This window comes from Arachis ipaensis, chromosome B1, assembly GCF_059453495.1.
Source record: "Arachis ipaensis isolate K30076 ecotype BB chromosome B1, ASM5945349v1, whole genome shotgun sequence".
Classification (NCBI taxonomy): domain Eukaryota; kingdom Viridiplantae; phylum Streptophyta; class Magnoliopsida; order Fabales; family Fabaceae; genus Arachis; species Arachis ipaensis.
This window is the reverse complement of record NC_142436.1, coordinates 137,747,747-137,769,689: the sequence shown is the minus strand read 5'-3', so window position 1 is coordinate 137,769,689 and position 21,943 is coordinate 137,747,747. Positions and strand designations below refer to the sequence as shown.

The 21,943-nt window shown below is 38.4% G+C and overlaps 2 protein-coding genes across 2 annotated transcripts; one reads left to right on the top strand and one right to left on the bottom strand.

Annotated features, from left to right (window-relative positions):
- Window positions 1–2,480: 2,480 nt before the first annotated feature.
- Window positions 2,481–6,201, top strand: LOC107635762 (prolycopene isomerase, chloroplastic). The gene is made up of 7 exons (XM_016339335.3): window positions 2,481–3,146; window positions 3,302–3,412; window positions 3,495–3,548; window positions 3,643–3,924; window positions 4,971–5,162; window positions 5,263–5,421; window positions 5,525–6,201. The coding sequence occupies exons 1-7, from the start codon at window positions 2,784–2,786 to the stop codon at window positions 6,074–6,076; spliced, it is 1,713 nt and encodes a 570-aa protein (XP_016194821.1). The 5' UTR covers window positions 2,481–2,783; the 3' UTR covers window positions 6,077–6,201.
- Window positions 6,202–6,338: 137 nt separating this feature from the next.
- Window positions 6,339–7,231, bottom strand: LOC107635773 (Cox19 family protein (CHCH motif)). The gene is made up of 2 exons (XM_016339348.3): window positions 6,995–7,231; window positions 6,339–6,749 (listed from the first exon to the last, which is right to left on the bottom strand). Exons 1-2 carry the CDS (start codon window positions 7,078–7,080, stop codon window positions 6,644–6,646), a joined length of 192 nt encoding a protein of 63 aa, XP_016194834.1. The 5' UTR covers window positions 7,081–7,231; the 3' UTR covers window positions 6,339–6,643.
- Window positions 7,232–21,943: the final 14,712 nt, after the last annotated feature.

The window sequence follows — 21,943 nt, the reverse complement described above, 5'->3', positions numbered from 1 at the left end:
TAGATGTGATTAAAAAATAATTGAATATTATATATAGTAAAAAATTGATATTATTGAAGGATAAAATTAAAATTTATTTATATGTATCGTTTTTCCCCAACGTTTTCGTTCTATTTAAGTCCTAACGTTTCAAAATCGTCTCAATTTTGTCCCGCCGTCAATTCTGTTAACGGATCCCTAACGGCAGGACAACATTGAGCCAACGTTAGGAACAACTTTGGGACTTACCCCAAACGTTAGGGACAAAAATAATACTTTACTCTTCATAGAATTATTATATACCTCTTAAACATTTACTGACTTAAGCGTCGGAGTGTCTTTTGCAGGTACTCACCCCTTTGTTCTCTCTTTGCCGACGTATAACTCATCTCGACGAAAAAGCTTAAAGACATTCATCGATGGACGAGTTATATACCGGCCAATCTCAGCCAGAACATTTACTATTGCAAATTTGATTGAAATAATACAAATTTGCACATTGTGACTATTATATTATTGGAATTTGATACTTTGCTGGAGGTTAATAATTTTTGCTAATATAGATTTAAGTTGTAGATTTCAAATTATATGGAGCAACCAATATTTGAATTTTTTTTACTAATATTTCCTATTAGGTTAATGTTTACGGTATATAAATTTAAGATATAATTAAAAAATAATTAATCTTTTATCATTGTAAGGATATAAATTAAAGTTTGTTATAATGAAGAGTAAAATCTTAGTGTCATTAAGTATTTGTTAAATATATACTTAGAATGTGTTAGTGTAATAAATTTGTTTAAAATTTTGTTATATTGGTCTGAAAATCATGAAATTTTGAAAAATGACAAAGTAACCAACTCTCAATATAGAGCAATATACTTTTGTATTGTATATAAGAATCCAACTTTAAAATTAATAAATTAGTCTCTAATTTTATAAAATATTATATATATATATATATATATATATATATATATATATATATAATAAAATAAAACGATCATTTAGTTCATAATATTTTGAGAAATAAAAAATTATTCAATTATATTTAGAAGATAATTTTATTGTTGAATTATTGTCTTAAAATTCTAAACATACTATCTTAATTTATATTTTTATTCTCTTAGAATAGTTTGATCTTTTAAAAGTAGGTTTGATTAGAAAGTAGTAATGAGATATTGAGATGGAAAAATTAACTATATTTTGAATAATATTCCAAACCAATTCTTAAAAAAGTTTTAGTCGCACATCTTAATACTTGTCAAATTTTAATTACTAAATTAGTCTCCAAATTTTTATTGCATCAAACGAATTAATCCTGATATTACAGATTGTTATCTTTATTAAATAATAATACGAAATGATTTGTCCAATTTTTTACCAAAATTGAATGTGAATATCGATTTGTTAAGGACTACATTATCCAACTAAAAATTCTTTGAAAATTGATATTATTCTTTTATATATATATATATATATATATATATATATGTTTAAATAACACAAAATAATATTTAACATAATATTTAATATTAAACTAATATAACTTAACTATTTTTGTCTGAAAACGGAGAAAATTAACAAAAGGGAGAAAAATCACAACAGAAAAAGCAGGGGTAAATGACCAGATTCACAGTTCATGGCACGGTTAAGAATTTGTCCAAGCTTCTGGAAGGGTCAAGCCATCAGAGTACTGACTATTGTTTAATAATAATGCACGTCTGCAGACTCCAAGTCTGGCCATAAAATATGCAGCGTGCTTGGCGGTTAATTTGAATAAGAGCAACTCCAGCCCTCCATTTCCAATTGAAGGCATCATGCATTTTGTAGTTTTTGTTTATTAATTACTTCATGTTCCGAGCTGGTGGTACACATTTTTCTTTTATATTCTGAATCCAACAATAACAATTACATTGAATTGGCCTCGTGCGTTGCACAAAAAATTATACTATATTTAAAGAAAAAGTCTTCGTTCAAAGTCTGGTGGAATGGAACCGCACACCAGTCACTACTCACAAAGAATTGAATTATAGTAATTGTTGGCAGCCCGGCACATGACTTGCTGATGGACGAATGGAATTATCACATGAAATGGAGGAAGGATGGAAGAAAAATGAGCTACGCTTTTTCTTCAAGAAAAGCATCATATCATAGACTTGACGCTATGTGTGTTCAATTAAGTCGCAGTGTAGATTTGACCAAGTTGGTAGATGATAAATGATAATCAATTAATAATGCTAAAGACAGTCAAAGATACCCTAGTGGAGATAGTTCTTGATCTTGATACCATGTGAATCGAGATTAAGACAATTAAGTACATGTTTTGACACGTAAAGGAAGTTGCCTTTTCTAATAGTTTAATTTAAAGAGAATCTTATGTGATCAGGAAAATTTATTATTTTTTGTAATAATCATTATTATTTAAAAGTATAACTTAAAAATATATTGTTAAATTATTAAACTAAAAGAATTTGGTCTGATGGCTAAAAATATTGACCAAAAAGATAAATTCTACATACCCTTAAACTTTTCTCTTAACTGGTTTTAAGTTATTAACTTTTGCCTATATAAAGGCAAGCAAATGTAGCATAGCTATATGTGCCATGAATGAAAAATGCTTTGAGTTAGTACTGAAACTATCTCCTCTATCTTCTTAAGAGTGTTGGTGAGTTTGAGAGAAAAATATCAGTGTCATTTATGTGAATGAGCGATCTTGGTTCAATTAATTGAGAGTTCGAACTTTTACAAAAACTATCATCAAAGCGGCCATTTCTTCATTCATTCATTCATTGCAACATCCAATGCATACCATGAATATGATGATGGGAGCTGCAACGTTTCGATATCCTGCTCTTGCTCCTCCTCTTGTTCCAAGTGAGAGAGTATCCACAGCCAAGTGGAAGGTGCAGGTGGCATCTTCCTCTCCTCCTTCATCCACGGCCACGGCAGAAGCTGATGTTGTGGTGGTTGGCAGTGGGATAGGCGGACTGTGTTGTGCAGGACTTCTGGCAAGATACGAGCAGGATGTGCTTGTTGTCGAAAGCCATGACCGCCCCGGCGGGGCTGCCCATTCTTTTGATATCAAAGGCTACAAGTTTGATTCTGGTCCATCTGTATTCTCTGGCTTGCAATCAAAGGGTTCTCAGCCTAATCCTCTTGCCCAGGTACTATTTCCCTTGCTTTATCTCCTTTGTTCGAGATATAACTATTCACGTGTCTCTATCTAATTGCCTAAACTTTTAGAATAAGTGGTTTTATAACATTCTTTTACTACCTTGCTTGGGACTTCTCAGTTCTCAGTTTGCTTTTATGGCTTCAGGTTCTAGATGCATTGGGCGAGTCTATCCCATGTGCCACTTATGATTCATGGGATGTCTACATCCCTGAAGGTGACTTCAGGTTTCGAGTAGGGCCTACGGAATTTTTGAAGGTGGAAGGAACTTGCATACTCATCTCATTCCTTGCTGTTTTTTTCTGTTTTGATTTCTACTTATCAGCTCAGTTATTTGCAGGACCTTGAGAAGTATGCAGGACCAAATGCTGTTCAAGAATGGAAGAAACTTATGGTGAGTTCTAACATTTCCGCTTTTCCATGCAAATAATGTCCAAGAGTAGGTAGACAAGCTTGACAACATAGAAAATTTGTGACTTCCTTGACAGGATACCATACTTCCACTTTCAACAGCAGCAATGGCGCTTCCTGCTCTATCTATTCGAGGAGATTTTGGCGTTCTTTCGACAGCAGCAGTTAGATATGCTCCTTCTCTCATAAAATCCTTTGTTCAAATGGGGGGACCTTTTGGGGCCAAAAGACTTTCCAGACCATTCTCGGAAATACTTGATGGATTGCACATAAAAGACCCTTTCATACGGAATTGGATTGACCTATGGTCATTCATATTTTCAGGGTTGAAAACTAATGGTGTAATCTCACAAGAGATGGTAACTACCAACTACTACACATGAAATTTTATATATATATATCATTCCATTTGCACATCAGTTTCTTGCTACCACAAGAAGTTTGTTTTATTTTAACTAATAATTATCATATATGTGGTATTATTTTAGTTTATTATTTAAGAAAAATATGCTTAATATTATTTTAAGAGTAAACATATTTAAAAGAATAGAAAAATGATTTTTATTGATATTTTTTTTAATAAAAATAAGCTTTTAAAAATATTTTTATGTTTGCGGATATATCCGATATCAGATCCGAAAATGTGCAGATCAGATCGGATCGGATCTAAGCTTAAAAACTGCGGATATTGGATCCGATCCGATTTGATGATTTTAGTGCGGATCGGATCGAAATTTTGGCCATATCCAATCCAATCCGCGTTCACCCCATGAAATTTGGCCCATGAAATTTGAAGTCGAATTTAATTTAATCTTTAAAATTTCAATGGACTCAAATTGGACTCCAAAATTTACAATTTTAACTCACATTAACCCTTTAGCTAATCTCCATTAACGACATGTTGATTTGATATATTAATTTGTTACAATTTAGGTTCTTCGCCCAGGTTTCATATGATCAGGACTTATTAGAGCTCTAGAAGCTTGATTGTTGCTCCAGAGCTGCAAAATTTTCAAATTGAACTTGTTATTGTCATCTTCATGAGAATGTTGGAGAGCCATCAAACTTCTAGGAGGTCTAATAGGTCTCAGTCACATGAAATCCAAGCAAGGAGTCCCAATCTTAACAAGTTAACGTGCAAAATCAACATATCATTCACGGAAATCAGCTCAAGGGCTAACATGAATTACAATTGTAAATTTTGAGGGCCAAATTGAGTCAATCGTAATTTTAGGAGTTAAATTGAGTATTAACTAGTGACTAATAGAAGATTGATCCGTCATTTATCGTAAATCTTCATCTTCTAAGCAATAGTAACACTGCTGGTTGAAACTTGAAACTTTAATTTACCAATAACAGTTTCTTGTATTGATGCCTGAATGGTTACTTTCCCCCAAATTTTCAGGTGTATATGCTTGCAGAATGGTACAAACCAGGAAGCTGTCTAGAATTCCCCAATCATGGAAGTGCTGCTATTGTTGATGCTCTTGTAAGAGGACTCGAGAAATTTGGTGGACGGATTTCTCTTCGGAGTCATGTGGAAAAAATTGTTGTTGAAAACGGCAGAGCCATTGGAGTCAAGCTGAGAAGTGGTCAAGTAAGTATATGACTAAAAGAAAAGGCATAAAGATCAACCTAAGTAAGGTAAACTGGGGTTGTTGGATATGATATATTGATATATATTATTCATTGTGCAGTTCATACGAGCTAAAAAGGCTGTTGTGAGCAATGCATCAATGTGGGACACTTTGCGTTTGCTGCCTAAAGACGTTATTCCAAAGTCTTACTCGGATAAGATTAAAACCACCCCTCAATGTGAATCGTTCATGCATCTCCATTTGGGAATTGATGCTGAGGTTGGCCTGCCTTTCTGTTTCTGATTTATTTTTCACTTGAATCTATGGATAGCATTGTTAGTGTGACAAGTCACAACTCACAACAATATGTTTGGTTGAGCAGGGTATCCGCGACGATCTGGGGATTCATCACGTAGTTGTAAATGACTGGGAAAGAGGTGTTGATGCTGAACAGAATGTAGTGCTGGTATCAGTACCCAGTGTACTTAGTCCTGATATGGCACCACCTGGGAAACATGTGTTACATGCTTATATACCAGGAACTGAACCATTCGAGTTATGGGAAGGACTTGAACGTACAAGTCCCGAATACAGAAAGCTCAAAGCTGAGAGATCAGAGGTTATCTGGAAAGCTGTGGAGCGAGTGCTTGGCGAAGGCTTCAGGAGGGAGAAATGTGAAGTGAAGTTAGTTGGAAGTCCACTGACACATAGAAGGTTTCTTAGAAGGCACAGAGGAACATTTGGGCCAGCACTGGAAGCTGGCAAAGAAAGCTTTCCTGGCTCTTCAACTCCCATCCCACAGCTCTTCTGTTGTGGAGACTCCACCTTTCCTGGAATTGGGATCCCTGCCGTTGCTGCCAGTGGTGCAATTGCAGCAAATTCGTTAGTTTCAGTGTCTCAACATTCCCAGTTGCTTGATGCAATTGGTATATGAAAACCGCACAACATGAGAGTTTTTGTGTCTTCCTTCTCAATTGAGATATTTTATTGTTTAATTATTGTGTGTATCTATTAGAAATTTTAACTACAGGGAATAAAATCTCAGCTCCTTTTACCAAAGACCAAATGCCTAAACATCTGCATTCTTTCAATATTGTTGCCTTGTTGGAGATAATAGCATTAAAGACAATAAGAAAATAACTAGCATGTGCCTCAATCAAGGTATCAGATAACAATTCAAGGAAATACAATTAAAATAAATACCAATCTGAATAATGTATCAATTTTTTATTGATATAGCAATATAAAACATACATAGAAAATATTATTGCATCATAATATTTTGTTTAGTATAAAGATGATAATGGAATATCACCCCCAAAATATCTAAATTTCTTTTTACCACTAATCAATACTAATGGCATGGTGCCTTTTTATTTCATAAGCTTCTTCCCCTAAATGAGTAACCTCATGAAGTTTCGTGTGCGTGAGTTTCCTATTTTTTGGTTGAAGGGTTGTAGCTGCCAGCATTGATTTCTAAGAATATAACCCAACCCAACTCTCATTTTGGCTTTTGCTTCAAGAGTCCAGAAAGGGAAGCACAGTGAGTTGACTTAAAATCGCATTTCTCACAACAGGAGTTCAGCAGTTCAATGGGTTTCATGCACCTACACATTATGAAAGCAGATATGACAAACTTCCAACAACTCAGTGCTAACTAAAATATTACTGGATGATTGCTACTTGACACTCATGCCCTGTGTTGAAAACGGTTTAGTGAGTACTTTTAAAGTTTATAAATATGTAGCTCGTTTTGGTTCTCAGATTTATTTCATATGCATTTGTCTCTCAAAAAGGTTTGACAAGAACCCTAAACCATTTCCATGTTCAAGCAACGTTACTGGAAGCATACCTTTGAGGGAGAAAGTTATTCTTGGATAGGCAAGCTTGAATGTCGCAGGCCTCTTTCTTGCAGGGCTCCTTGCTCGGCTGCGGCATCTCTCTCTCTGTCTCTTTCTTAATTCTTCTCGTGCTGCCTTCGTCAATGGAGGACTACTTTTCTATTCGACTCTATTCTATGTTCCCAAATTGATCCCCAATAACTGCGGTCTCCCGTCTATGCCTCTACGGGTTGCGTTATTCTATTGTATTTTTATTTTACACGCAAAATTAGAAACATCCACGCAAAATTACACCGCACACTCCATTTGTAATCGGCATTACGGCGGAATAGAGAAGTCATGCATTAATAATTGACTTTTATAATTAACCATTATAATCGATTTAATACTCAAAATAATTCTGAAATTTGATTCCGATTCAATTTAGTCTTCAAAGTTTCAATTGACTCTAATTGTAACTTAAAATTTTAACTCGTGCTTCAATTTGGTTCTTCCGTCGTTTTCATCACCAGAAAGCTGACCTGACAATTTTAATTGACATTGATAGCGGTTAGATGACGTGACCAAATTTTTTAAGGCATCAATTTAACTCCTAACAATTTCAAATAAAACCTAGTGTAACGAACTAACTTTCAGTATGTCATGACCAATGCTAGCCGCTAGGCGCTACTACATGGCTTTTCCTAGAGACTTTAGACCTTATATTAAATATATACATATGAGCCTGTACTAGTCGAGATCGCGTGTCAGATATATAGATATAACGAAATAGATAAAGTTAAATAGATAATATATACATGAAGCATAGAAAATACAGAAAACATAGTAATATCATACACATATGCCCGAAGGCTCATTTAGTACATAATAATTCACACTGGGTTACGTCGTTGCTTATTCATGAAAATATTTACAGACTCCATATTTATACTAACAGGCCTCGATTGACAAGAGTCACCCTAGTCTAGAACCCATAGTTATCAGAATCGAACCGGTAATTGACCTGGTCATATGACTGGGTCACTGGGTTACTGGTTCAACCGGTGGGTCACTGATTTACCCGATTGACCCGGTCATAATTAGATAAAAATATAAAATTATAAAAATAAAATTAGAATTAAAAATTAAATGCATATTTTCAAAAATATATTAATAACAATTAAATATCAATTCTTAGATATAATTTATAATGCAAAAAAGATAATAAATTAGTTATTAATACAAAATATTTTTTCAATTTTAATAAATAAAAAATAAAAGATAACACAATCAATATCAATATATCAATATATTTGTATACTATGTGTTGTTTATTGTTTGGTATCCATGTAAATCCATACGTTAAAAAATAAAAAAAAATAAAAAATCATTAGGTTTTGTTATATATATAATTTTTGTCATATATGTAGGTAAGAATTAAGTTTGCCACAGTGGAAAGGGAAAGGTTGGGTTTTGGCGTAGCTCCCTGTTCGAAACCTTCCGTCAACAATTTTGGGCACAAGTGGGCACTCCTACGATGCTTCGGTGTTCCGCAGGTGTAACGTGGACTCGCGGCGGGTTTAGTTAGATCTGACCCGCGAACCGGCCGATTTTCAACGGGTTTGACCACCGTTGACCGGTTCGAATGCTTATTCGGTCCAATCTACCAACCGAACCGGCCAGACTACCGGTTCATCGGTTTTTCGGTCGAACCAGCCAGTCCGATCCGATTCTGATAACTATGCTAGAACCTATTCTAACTTGTTCTTATAGGTATTTACAAAAGCACACAAGTGGGCACTCCTACGATGCTTCGGTGTTCCGCAGGTGTACCGTGGACCCGCGGCGGGTTTAGTTAGATCTGACCCGCGAACCGGCCGTTTTCAACGGGTTTGACCACCATTGACCGGTTCGAATGCTTATTCGGTCAAATCTACCAACCGAACCGGCCAGACTACCGGTTCATCGGTTTTTCGGTCGAACCAGCCAGTCCGGTCCGATTCTGATAACTATGCTAGAACCTATTCTAACTTGTTCTTATAGGTATTTACAAAAGCACGTAGCCCAAGTAAGAGAAGTTGCTCTGACCCTCCGGTAATGCTACTGCTGCTCGCTAGTCCCAAGGCTAGAAACTCAAAGAAAATCTTGCCAGTTTGCATCTGCAGAATGGGGAAGTAAGGGTGAGAACCTAAGGTTCCCAGCAGGGTACTACACAGGAATCCTATGAGGGGTTCCGCAGCCTAAGTCTAAGACTTCGCGCAGTTAGGTCGGTAAGTCACACAAACAAGTACAAGCACAAGTATATAGCAGAATAGTAAACAAACACAAAGTACAGGAAGCAGAGACAAAATACAATCACAGGTACAAGTAAGCATCACAGGTACAAGTAAGCAACCACAAACATAGATAATGCAGCAACCAAGTATGATGCATGACTAGTCCTATGCAGGCCATGAGCTTATGCGTCGGTTGACTACCCGCAACCCGACGTTACCTAGGAACTAGTCCTAGATATGGTTTCCCAATTGCGTCCGTCCGTGTATACGTCTCAATGTGGTTAAGCATACCACCAGTCCGTGACAACAGGCAATCGTCGCAAAACTTGACGCCATAATATACGCACAAAGGGAAAACATAGTTTTAGCAATCAGTGGGTAAATACCCGCCTCCAAACAACCTCTAGCACCTTGGAGTTTACATTTCTTTTTTCACGACACATCGCAATAAACTTTATCTCTAAGGGACTTCTCTGTCCTTCTTTTTAAATAAAACTTGTGCCCGTTCCTTTCTTAAAATATCTCAGCCTTGTCACATATTTTACCATTTTGTCCTTGGAATTTTTTGTACATTTCTAATTTTACCCTTTCTGTATATAACTTCGTTTTTCTAGCTTTCTTTAGACTTTTAGCGACGCTTTCACCACTAGTGTTATTACTTTATCATTCTAACCTCATACTTTTACTAAAGACCTTCTAACCTTCCATTAAGTTAATTAATCATTTTTAATTTGACTTTATGCCTAAAATTACTAATATGCTCCTAAGTACTCTAATTTTACCGTTTAACCTGATTTACCGTCAAAATGTTACCGGATTAATCCTAATATTTTTTCTATAACTAAATTATCCATAATACTTTTAATTAATGTCAATTCTACCCTTAGGGACCTAAAAGATCATTTCACCTTTTATTAATTTATTTACTTATTCTAGTTACCACTTTTTACCGTTTTACTTCTAACTTTTACTAAAGCTTTTATTTAGACCCGAAACTTTATTATAATTATAATTTTGACTCAAATAATTTATATAATTACTATCTTATTCCTAATGATACTAATTTCAGAATTTTATTTATTTTTCATTTAAATTATATTTTTAACTCTCTTTTTTTCCAAAAATGACCATAATACCCTTTTTACTTTACACCTTTGTTCCATAGGATTAAAAATCAGTTTTCTAACCTCTTTCTAACCCTTATACACGTGACTTTCATGATCATTTAGTGGCTGGATTTTCAGGGGTGTAATTTTTCATTTTTATCCACTTTTAGTGACTTTTAAGGCTTGAAACTTAAACCCCAAGTGCTCCATTAATTTTTTACTGTCTCGTACATTTTCTAGAAGCAAATAGCTTCATATATTACTCAAATAACAGTCCAAAAATAGAGAAGCATCACTGAATTTTTAGAATTAAGAATCAAGCACAAAATCACCACAAAATGACTTATATGAACACCAAAAACAAGCACAAACATACTCTAACTAATCCTAATCCTTACCTCTTATTGAATTCAGTTCTTAAAAATTTCACACACTAGAAAACGTGCACACAAGAGTAGAAGCACAGATGGTGATGCTGCAGTTTCGTTTTTGGGCAAAAGTGTCGCAAAAACGTCGAAATTCAACCACTTTGAGTTCGAATTTCTCTAACTCCTTAAGCGTGCTTCAAGAGGAGTTCTCTATATATGAAGGAGAGTAAAAATTCATCATGGCTACTATTTTTAAAATAGAAAAGGAAAAGAAGAAGAACAAGGGTTTACCTAGCCGAAATTTTGGTATAAATGCAAGAGTTAGCGAAAATGGCAAGAGTTTGTATTTGTATGGTTTGAGTCCTTGAAGAACACTTGAAGAATAGTGTATGAATGGTAAGATAAGAGGCTGAAAATTCAGGTAGTGTGTGCAGAATTTTCTCTCTTTCTCTCTCAAGAATTTGGTCAAAAGAATGTAAAAATGTGTAAAGTGTTTTGTGAATTTTGTGGCAAATGCTTCCTTAAATATAAAATCAAAGTCTTGCTGAATTTATGATGGTAAAAGGGGCTGGAATTGTCGTGGTCAAGGGTTGAGCTTCAATGAATAAGGGGCGTGAAAACGAGAAAGCTTGGTCAGCGCTTGCATGTCGAGCTTATCCACGGTTAACCGCAGTTAGTTACTCGAGGTTAAAAACACAACATAGAGGAGTGAAAGGCTGAGATAATCTCGGCCTAGAGGCTGAGAAAGAGAGACAAGTTACTTGGGTGGCAAGTAAGAAGATTTGGGGTTTCTAGGAGTCGTTTGCGAAATGCTAGTTAGAAATTCGGTTCAGAGTAAATTTTTTCCGGGTGGTAAAATAATTAATGGCTACTGTTTATTCTTAAAGGAGTAAATCATGAATGGATGGCTAATATAAATTTTGAGGCACATTTAGTTGGGTAAAAAATATTTTGACCACTGATTCCAAGATTTTCGGTTACTAGAATTTTTCTCGACGCACGAAAAATCATCATTAAAAGTGAATTCCCGGCTCAAAAAGTCTCTAGTGAAAAAATAAACCAATGGTAATCTAAAATCTATTATTTACTAGTCAAACTTGACTTAGGGAGAATTAATTACCCTCATAAAGTCAATTTTGACCTTATTAATGGCCTTTTTCTTTTTAATTTTTAATTTTTTTTCTTTTTTCTTTCTTTTTTTTTATTTTTATTTTTTTTACCATTGGGTCAGCCTCAGTATTTATTATTGGAAAGTAATTCTAGATTTTGCAAAATAAATTTTAAAATTGCCAGAAAAGTCTGTTTACCGAAAACTGGGTTCTTACATTCTACCCTTCTTAAAGAAAATTTTGCCCTTAAAATTTCAGTTATGCACAAGGAATTATAAGGACATCTATGTTTTGTATTATGGTTAATATTTTTAATTGGCGTAATACTCACCTTAAGCGAAGTGACCAGATCTAGTGGCGCTGGTGAATAATCACGGTAAAACTCTGCCCTGGTGACGGGGTCTAGAGGCCCTATCTGAAATTCTCTTGCGAGTTGCGACAGCCCCTTGCCAGATGTCCCTCATTATTGTTGTAGTAACATATATTTGTAGCAAACCGGCAAGGCCTCCCGCCATGATTTTTTTCACACTTCGGGCATATGAAGCCATCTTGAGTTTGCTGAGGTTGTTCTTCCTGTATCAATTCTAGGTCATGATTATTGTTACTACCATTGAAACGAATAGGAAGGTCACCTCCAGGTTGGTTCCAGTGTTGTTGCTGTCCGTTAGATTTGAAATCTCTACGCCGACGGGCTAGTCTCCGATCGAAACTTTGTTGTGTAGCCTCTCGATGATTTGCTCGTGCAACTGCCAACTTCTTTGAATATTTCTCCGCTAGTTGACTCTTATTGACTAATTCAGCAAAGTTCCTGATCTCCATTGGACCCATTAAGGCTAACAGCTCCTCTCTAAGACCTCTCTCATACTTAATACACTTCCACTCCTCATATTCTTCAAGATTTCCTTGGCACACCTTCAAAAATCGACACAAGTCCTCGAACATCCGGGTGTACTCAGCCACCGTCATGCTTTCCTACATCAACTACGGTAATTCCAACTCTTTGGCAGTGCGGGCTATAACACCCTACCACACGGAGCCTTATGCTTAAGTCATAAGACAGAGGTGGCGAGGTATTACGACCTCTAAAAATAAAATTTAGTACATATAGTATTGTGAAGAATGTTTATAACTAGGAGCCTTTGAAGAAAAAAGGGGATAAAACAAAACCGTCAAATGGAAAAGCGCAACACTCCGATCGAAAACATAACGGATAACGGAATAAGCTAAAGCATGATCATATATATACAAAGGAGTGCCAAAAACAGGAATATCAAAAACTCAAAATCCGGTTGCGAAGATAACCAGTCCGAGCATAGAAATATATACATGTAAATAAAATAAGAAACCCCAAAGGAAACCCAAAGGGATGTAAATAGAGAAAACCTATTCTCCAAAACCTCCTCTAAGAGGAGTCATCACAGTATGTATTATTTAGTGGAGATAACAAGTATCTAAGCAAAACATATAAACCAAAATAGAGTCCCGAGAACCAAGGATCTTCGCTAATCCAGAAGCGTCCAGCATGCCTCAGCGAGAAGCCTCACATCCTGCATCTGAAAACCACAAAATCCGCATGGGTGAGAACCGGAGGTTCTCAGCATGGTAACAGTGCCCACATATCTAACATGTAATGTCCTGGAAAAGCCGAAGGTAATCCTAGAACTTTCACCAGATAAATTGAAAGCTTATAAACAGTCTAAACCACAAATGGCAACTGACTAAAGATCTTCAGTCTAACTAATACTTCCCTTTCTAATTTTTGCAGACCTCCCAACTGCCAGCAGTAATATAATAAGGCTAACACAATTATATCAGACAAGGAGATATACAGATAGGAAGCAGGTATGACATTTAGACAATTAGCAGGTAATATGCAGTCAATTAGGTAATTCCAAACAATCCACATAGTATGCATATGATGAATGCCTGTCCTAATAGCTGATGATATCATCTGTAGGTTATATAGCTAACCTGACAAGTCCTGGTAGCTAACCATTGGACTGTCCCTCTGTCGTGTATCCCCAACTCGAGTTATACTCAAAATAATTCATATTCATAATTCATATCCAACACCATCACTGGTGTATATTCACGGGGGCGAGCTCATCCAGAACTTTCACAGTGTCCAGCCACACTTACGATATAGGGTCAGCATAGTATCAAGTCTCAACCTAAAGCACGTGATGGCTAGCCACTGCTACTACCCATGGAAACTCGTATCTTAGATAGTGGAAGTGCAACATTCACATTTCATTCAATACGCAAATATGCAATCATACTCAGCCATAAATCAATAATGGTCCCGCCGTAATCTGGCAATAACTCAGCCATCCGGCTCACAGTTCAATCTAGAACCAGCCATTTATCAACAAATACAGCCCTTCGGCTCATGGCACATAAAGCACTTCCACCGCCATCCTCCGTATCTCATATAATCATCTTTGATAATCATTGATCATATATTTTCCCCTTTCTTCATTCACAAGTTACCACAGTTCCTAGCTTCTTCCCATTGCTAGGCTTATCATAATGATTTAAGACATAAGGGGTGAGATCGAAGGCTTAGAAGTATGAAATTTGGCTTTTAAAACTCAAAAATCAACTTTGAGATGAAAACAGGGTCACGCGTGCGCGTCGCCCACGCGCACGCGTGGAATGCCTCAAGATACAGCGACGCGTACGCATCCCCCCACGCGCATGCGTGGATGGGAGAAAAGCCAAGTGACGCCTACGCGTCAGCCACGCGTACGCGTGGGTGCGTTTTGTGCCCCAGGCACAAAACCGGCACACAAGTCAGGCACAACTCTCTGGAATTTGGCTGGGAAAATCGAATTCGCTCATCGACGCGTACGCGTGGGCCACGTGCACGCGTGGGTAGTGAAACTTTGAAAACGACGCGTGCGCGTCGGCCACGCCTACGCATGGGAGTGCTTTCTGCCAAAAAATTTTCTAAGTTAAAAAGCTGCAGAATTCACAGTTTCACACCCCAATCTTCCGACGGGCATAACTTCTCCGTTTTAAATCATTTTTCACCCGTTCTTCGAACGGCATAAACATCCCAGATCCAATTTTGTTTCTAAATAAATTTGGCATAAACGGGTATCCGGAGTCCAAGTTATGCTCTGTCAAAGTATACCCAAAAACTATATTTTCATACAAAACCACAAAGTGCCATTTTCAAAACACACCAATTACAACCCTTTTCAAAATCAACCAAAACATACCAATTTCAACCCTTTTTGAAATCAACAAAGCATACCAAATTCAACCTCAAGCCTCCTCAACTCATACATTAACATTTTTATCAAAACCACAACCATCATCCGACCATTTTAGCCCATCTCAATCAAATAGCTAAATTACAAACACATTAACATGTCATACACCCTTTCTCATCCCAATTTCCAACAATACCATTTCCAATCAACCATCATTACACATAACCAATATCATACTCACCATCAACATGGTTTCAACCACAAATCAACCTCAATCATTCATCAAGCATATGTCACAACATGCATTTTTCTCATATTTCACACCATCAAGGCATCAATATTCATAATCACATATATGACCACATAATATATCTCAACCATCCAACAACATCAACAATTCAATGCCTATCTTAGGGCATCTAGCCTAAGTTTTCACACCACATTACATTTTAGATATAGAAAACTGAGACCATACCTTAGCCGATTTTCCCCGTTCAACCGGAGCACTTCCAAATCACTCTTTCACAAGCTCTCAAGGTCTCAACACCTCCAAGAACAGATTTTTGTACACCAAAGCCCTTTTCCAAGCTTTCCAAAATCTCAATCAAGCTTCAGTATTCACATACACACTACTTAAGCCATAATTATCATACCCAAACACAACATCTCAATACCCAAACATCATAGAACAACAAATTACACTAGGATTAAAAATTTTACCACACCCAAGGTTCAAGAGACAAGATTAATCTTCTCCTTCAAGAGAGTTGGATCCTATAACATCAAAGACCCCAAAATCTCAACACATTTCTCCATGAAACTCGAAATTTAGGGATGAAGAACTGAGATTTAATCGTGGCTTACCTCAACAATAAAGTAATGGGTTTTGTAGAGCTCTTCGCGGTGAACGTGTGGCCATAAATAGTGCGGTAATCGGAGCTCTAGATCAAAAGTTATGGTGGTTTGAAGATCAACCAAGGGTTAGAACCTGAGAAAGTGTTCTTCCCCCCATCCCTTTCATTTTTAGCGTGTATGAGTGTGTTGTGAGGAGAGAGTGCTGAAAATTAGGGTTTTAGGTTTAGTTTAGGTTGGGCCAAGGGCCCAATATGGGTCCGGTTGGCCCGATTTGGCCCGTTCGGTTCAATCTTGGTCCGATTTCTATAAAATTGGTATCGAAATTCTTGTCTCAATCTCCTCTATCATATTAAGTCATAAAAATCATATTTTTGGCTTTCTAGAATAAATTCTCATTTATGGGCTAATTAGTCATTAATTAACCGGGTTTTACATTCTACCCACCTAATTGGGAATTTTGCCCACAAAATTCAAATTCAATTACCTGAGAATAAGCGCGGATAGTCAGTTCGCATCTCCGACTCGAGTTCCCAAGTGTGCTCCTCAACACCGGCTTGACTCCATGCCACTTTGACTAACGAAACCTCTTTTCCACGCAACCGCTTGATACTAGTATCGTCAATTCTGACCGGAGTCACTGGAAGCATCAAATCTTCTTTTAACTGAACCGATTCAGATTCTAACACATGGCTAACATCAGAAGTATACTTCCGAAGCTGCGACACGTGAAATACGTCGTGCAGGTTCGAAAGGTGAGGTGGTAGAGCCATCCGATACGCCACCAGTCCAACCCTTTCCAGGATCTAAAACGGACCAATGTACCGAGGATTCAACTTCTTTGCTTTAATTGCCCTACCTACTCCTGTGGTTGGAGTAACATTAAGGAAAACATGGTCTCCTTCCTCAAACTCCATGGGCTTCCGCCTCTGATCGGCGTAACTCTTCTGACGACTCTGAGCAGGAAGTATCCTAACTCGGATTTTCTTGACTAGTTCAGTGGTCTCAACTATCATTTTCGGCCCCAACAAGTCTTTCTCCCCAGCTTCATACCAACATAACAGAGATTGACATTTTCTCCCATACAAGGCCTCATACGGAGCCATTCCAATGCTCGCATGGTAGCTATTATTATATGCAAACTCCACTAATGGCATATACCGATCCCAATTCACCGGTTGGTCCAAAACACAAGCCCTCAACATATCCTCTAGTGTTTGGATCGTCCTCTCGGATTGACCATCCGTTTGAGGGTGGTAAGCTGTACTCAAACTTAAGCGGGTCCCGAAAGCTTTCTGAAATGCACCCTAAAACCTCAAAGTGAAACGAGGAACTCTATCAGAGATTATAGTAGTAGGCACACCATGAAGTCCCACAATCTCCTTTATGTACAAACGTGCTAAATCCTCAAGAGTGTAGTTCATCCGAATGGGCAGGAAGTGAGCTAACTTCGTCAGTCGGTCCACAATCACCTAGACAGCATCAAAACCGGCCCTAGTCCTTGGCAATCCGGACACAAAGTCCATCGCAATGCTCTCCCATTTCCATTGCAGAACCTCTAAAGGTTGCAACGTCCCGGAAGGTCTCTGGTGTTCGATCTTCACCTTCTGACAAGTTAAGCACTTTGAGATGTATTCTGCCACATCATTCTTCATACCTGGCCACCAAAACATCGCCTTTAAATCATGGTACATCTTAGTACTCCCTGGGTGGATAGAGAATCCGCTTTGGTGTGCTTCCCTTAAGATATCTTGTCGCAAAGTGCCAACATCCGGCACAATGATCCTATCCTTTAATCTCCATAGCCCATCCTGATCCTCCGACACTCTCTACCACTTTCCTTGCTCAATAGCTGGCAACACCTTCGGTAGCACGTTATCGTTTTCATGAGCCTTTAGGAGTTCGGATTTAAAGTCACTCGAGATTTGTAGTCGACTCAAACATAGAGTCCCAGACACTTCTTGAACACCAATCTTCAGACTCTCGAATTCCTTGAGTAACTTCTCTTCTTGAAGCATCATCCAAGCAGCATACAACAACTTCCGACTTAACACATCCGCTACTACATTAGCTTTTCCCGAATGGTAATTCAACTCAAAGTCGTAGTCCTTCAATAATTCCATCAACATCCTTTGTTGCATATTAAGCTCTTTCTGATCAAAGAGATATTTCAAGCTCTTGTGATCAAAGAAAACTTGGAACTTAACCCCATAGAGGTAATGCCTTCACACCTTTAAGGCAAACACAACCGCAGCAAGTTCCAAATCGTGCGTAGGGTAGTTAACTTCATGAGGTCTCAACTGTATGAGGCATACGGCACCACATTACGATGCTGCATCAGCACGCACCCTAGACCCTTTAATGAGGCATCACAGTACACCTCAAATGGTTCGTTCGGCTCAGGTAGCACCAAAATGGGCGTAGTGGTCAACTTTCGCTTCAACGCTTGAAAGCTATCCTCACACTCAGGAGTCCAAAAAAACGGCGCATCCTTGCGGGTCAACTTTGACAATGGCAAAGCTATTTGCGAAAAGCCTTTGATGAACCTTCGGTAGTAGCCAGCTAAGCCCAGAAAACTCCTTATCTCATTTACTGAGGATGGTTGCCTCCACTCCATCACTGCTTCCACCTTAGATGGGTCTACTGCTATCCCTTGCTTACTCACCACATTATCGCAGAAACTTCACCTCCTTCTTCCAGAATTCACATTTAGACAGTTTCGCATAGAGTTTCTTTTCCTTTAGTATCTGCAAAATGGTCCTCAAGTGTTCCGCATGCTCCTCCTCAGTCTTGGAATAAATCAGTATATCATCAATGAAGACAACAATGAATTTATCCAGAAACAGACGAAAAACTCTGTTCATGTAATCCATAAACACTGCAGGAGTGTTTGTCAACCCAAAAGACATTACAGTGTACTCGTAATGACCATAACGAGTCCTGAAAGCGGTTTTAGGGATATCCTCACCCCTCACCCTTATCTGGTAATACCTGGATCGTAAATCTATCTTGGAGAAGACCCCAGCTCCTTGTAACTGATCCATGAGATCGTCAATCCTCGGCTGCGGGTACTTATTCTTTATTGTGACCTTGTTCAGCTGCCTGTAATCCACACAGAGTCACATACTTCCGTCTTTCTTCTTTACCAGTAGCACTGGCGCACCCCACGGAGAAACACTTGGTCGGATAAAGTTCTTACCCAACAAATCCTCTAACTGAGACTTTAGCTCGGCCATTTCCAGTAGTGACATCCTATAAGGAGCACTCGAGATTGGTCCAGCCCCAGGTACCAACTCGATAGCAAACTTAACCTCTCGGTTAGGTGGAAATTCATCAATATCATCGGGAAACACCTCCGGAAACTTACTCACAATCAGAATTTGTTCCAATCTTTGATCATCACCCGAAACACCCGCGGTTAACAACAAGATACCCTGACATTCGGTCCCAGAGCAATTCACCATCATAGCATTCAAGTAATAACTATTCAATACAACCGGTCCTTCTGTATCTTCCGGTATAAAGTACACCGATTTTGCAGAACAATCGAGTAGGACATGGTTCTCAGATAACCAGTCCAATCCCAAGATAAGATCAAGACCGATCATCGGCAAGCAGATTAAATTATGGACAAAATCACGTTGCTTGACCCTAAATGCAACTTGCAGGCATCCTAGCCTAGTTATCATGGCTTCATGGGTGGCATTATACACCTTTAGGTCATAACCTAAAACTACAATCTTCAATCCTAACTCACTAGCCTTTTCAAATGCAATGAATGAATGTGTTGCTCTCGAATCAAATAAAGCATTTAAAACTTGACCAGCCATTTCACAGTTACCTGGATAAGTGTCTCGGATCCTTCGGCACCTATAGCTGAGGTGGTGAACACCCGACCAGTCTGCTGTGCTTTCCCTGCACCTTGTTTCTGCTTCTCAAGACATTTTGCGGCTTTATGCCCGCCTTACCACAAGAATAGCACAAGCCCCACTCGGCCTTGCACGGGGCTCCCGGATGGTGACTTCCACACCTAGCACAAGCTTACTCACTCTGAGGCTGCTTCCCAAATCTCCTCCCTTGGGAGTTGTTATTGTTGGACCTCCTGAAATTATTCTAACCCTGATTCTGGTGTGATCCAGAACCTCCCCGCTTGAAAGGCGGACCTCTAGGTGCAAAGCTCTTCCCTCGGTTCTGTGGGAATGATCCCTTGTGACTTTCTCTCTCTGCAGCTGCCTTCTTCACACACTCTTCAGCAACCCTACTCTTGTTCACCAACTCAGAGAAGGTTCTGATCTCCATTGGTCCCACTGAGCTGAAGATATCGCTCCGGAGTCTTCTTTCATACTTAATGCACTTCTATTCCTCATAGTCTCCCGGAGTCCCCTGACACATACGGGAAAACTTGAATAACTCCTCAAACTTGTCAGTATACTCAGATACGGACATTACACCCTACTTCAGCTGCAGTAACTCGAGTTCCTTGGCCGTCCTGGCAGAAGTTGGAAAGTACTTCTTATAGAACTCTTCCCGAAAGGCATCCCAGGTGATATAGTCATCACCTTGCTGCAGGAGACGTCGGACTCCTTGCCACTAATGCGATGCTTCCCTAGTGAGCAAATAGGTAGCAAACTCAATACACTGCCCCTCAGGTACCACCTGCGCTTACAGTGCTCACTCCATAGCCTAAAACTAGGTATCGGCTTCAATCGGACTAGTAGTTCCCTTAAACTTAGGTGGATTAACCTTCAAGAAAGTTGCCATTGTCATCGGGCCCTGAGCTCCACCTCCGTCATTGCTATGGTTGTTCATTTGTTGCCCAAGAGCCTCTGCAGTGGCCTACATAGCAGCAGCCATGTTCTCCAACGCCGCCATAAAGTCTACCGGGTCATTTGGGTTAACCCTCAACCCACTAGCACTAGTACGACCTCTCCCATGACCTCGACCGCGTCTACGAGGTGCCATCTGGTTCCTATATACACCAAACAATCGATATTAAGTTGATCAATCTCAATATCGGAAGTCTAGTGCTTCAAAGTCCCAAATGCATGCTCATGAACGTTTATGCCAATTATATCAATCAGATATACTAATAGCACATAACACACATACAGAGAATGCACAAAAGCATAGTCAGTCCATCCCCAGGCTCTACAGGAACGAACTGCTCTGATACCATAATGTAAGACCCTACCACACGGAGCCTTATGCTTAAGTCATAAGACAGAGGTGGCGAGGTATTATGACCTCTAAAAATAAAATTTAGTACATATAGTATTGTGAAGAATGTTTATAACTAGGAGCCTTTGAAGAAAAAAAGGGGATAAAACAAAACCGTTAAATGGAAAAGCGTAACACTCCGATCGAAAACGTAACGGATAACGGAATAAGCTAAAGCAAGATCATATATATACAAAGGAGTGCCAAAAATAGGAATATCAAAAACTCAAAATCCGGTTGCGAAGATAACCAGTCCGAGCATAGAAATATATACATATAAATAAAATAAGAAACCCCAAAGGAAACCCAAAGGGACGTAAATAAAGAAAACCTATTCTCCAAAACCTCCTCTAAGAGGAGTCATCACAGTATGTATTATTTAGTGGAGATAACAAGTATCTAAGCAAAACATATAAACCAAAATAGAGTCCCGAGAACCAAGGATCTTCGCTAATCCAGAAGCGTCCAGCATGCCTCAGCGAGAAGCCTCACACCCTGTATCTGAAAACCACAAAATCCACATGGGTGAGAACCGGAGGTTCTCAGCATGGTAACAGTGCCCACATATCTAACATATAATGTCTTGGGAAAGCCGAAGGCAATTCTAGAACTTCCACTAGATAAATTGAAAGCTTATAAACAGTCTAAACCACAAATAGCAACTGACTAAAGATCTTCAGTCTAACTAATACTTTCCTTTCTAATTCCTGCAGACCTCCCAACCGCCAACAGTAATATAATAAGGCAAACATAATTATATCAGACAAGGAGATATATAGATAGGAAGCAGGTATGACATTTAGACAATTAGCAGGTAATATGCAGTCAATTAGGC

Bases quoted from the DNA above. Each gene is read 5' to 3' on its own strand.
- LOC107635762 (XM_016339335.3), top strand. From the start codon at position 2,784: ATGCATACCATGAATATGATGATGGGAGCTGCAACGTTTCGATATCCT. The intron at 3,549-3,642 runs GTGAGTTCTAAC...CTTCCTTGACAG, and splicing joins AAGAATGGAAGAAACTTATG to GATACCATACTTCCACTTTC. The intron at 3,925-4,970 runs GTAACTACCAAC...CCAAATTTTCAG, and splicing joins GTGTAATCTCACAAGAGATG to GTGTATATGCTTGCAGAATG.
- LOC107635773 (XM_016339348.3), bottom strand. From the start codon at position 7,080: ATGCCGCAGCCGAGCAAGGAGCCCTGCAAGAAAGAGGCCTGCGACATT. The intron at 6,750-6,994 runs GTATGCTTCCAG...CATAATGTGTAG, and splicing joins AATAACTTTCTCCCTCAAAG to GTGCATGAAACCCATTGAAC.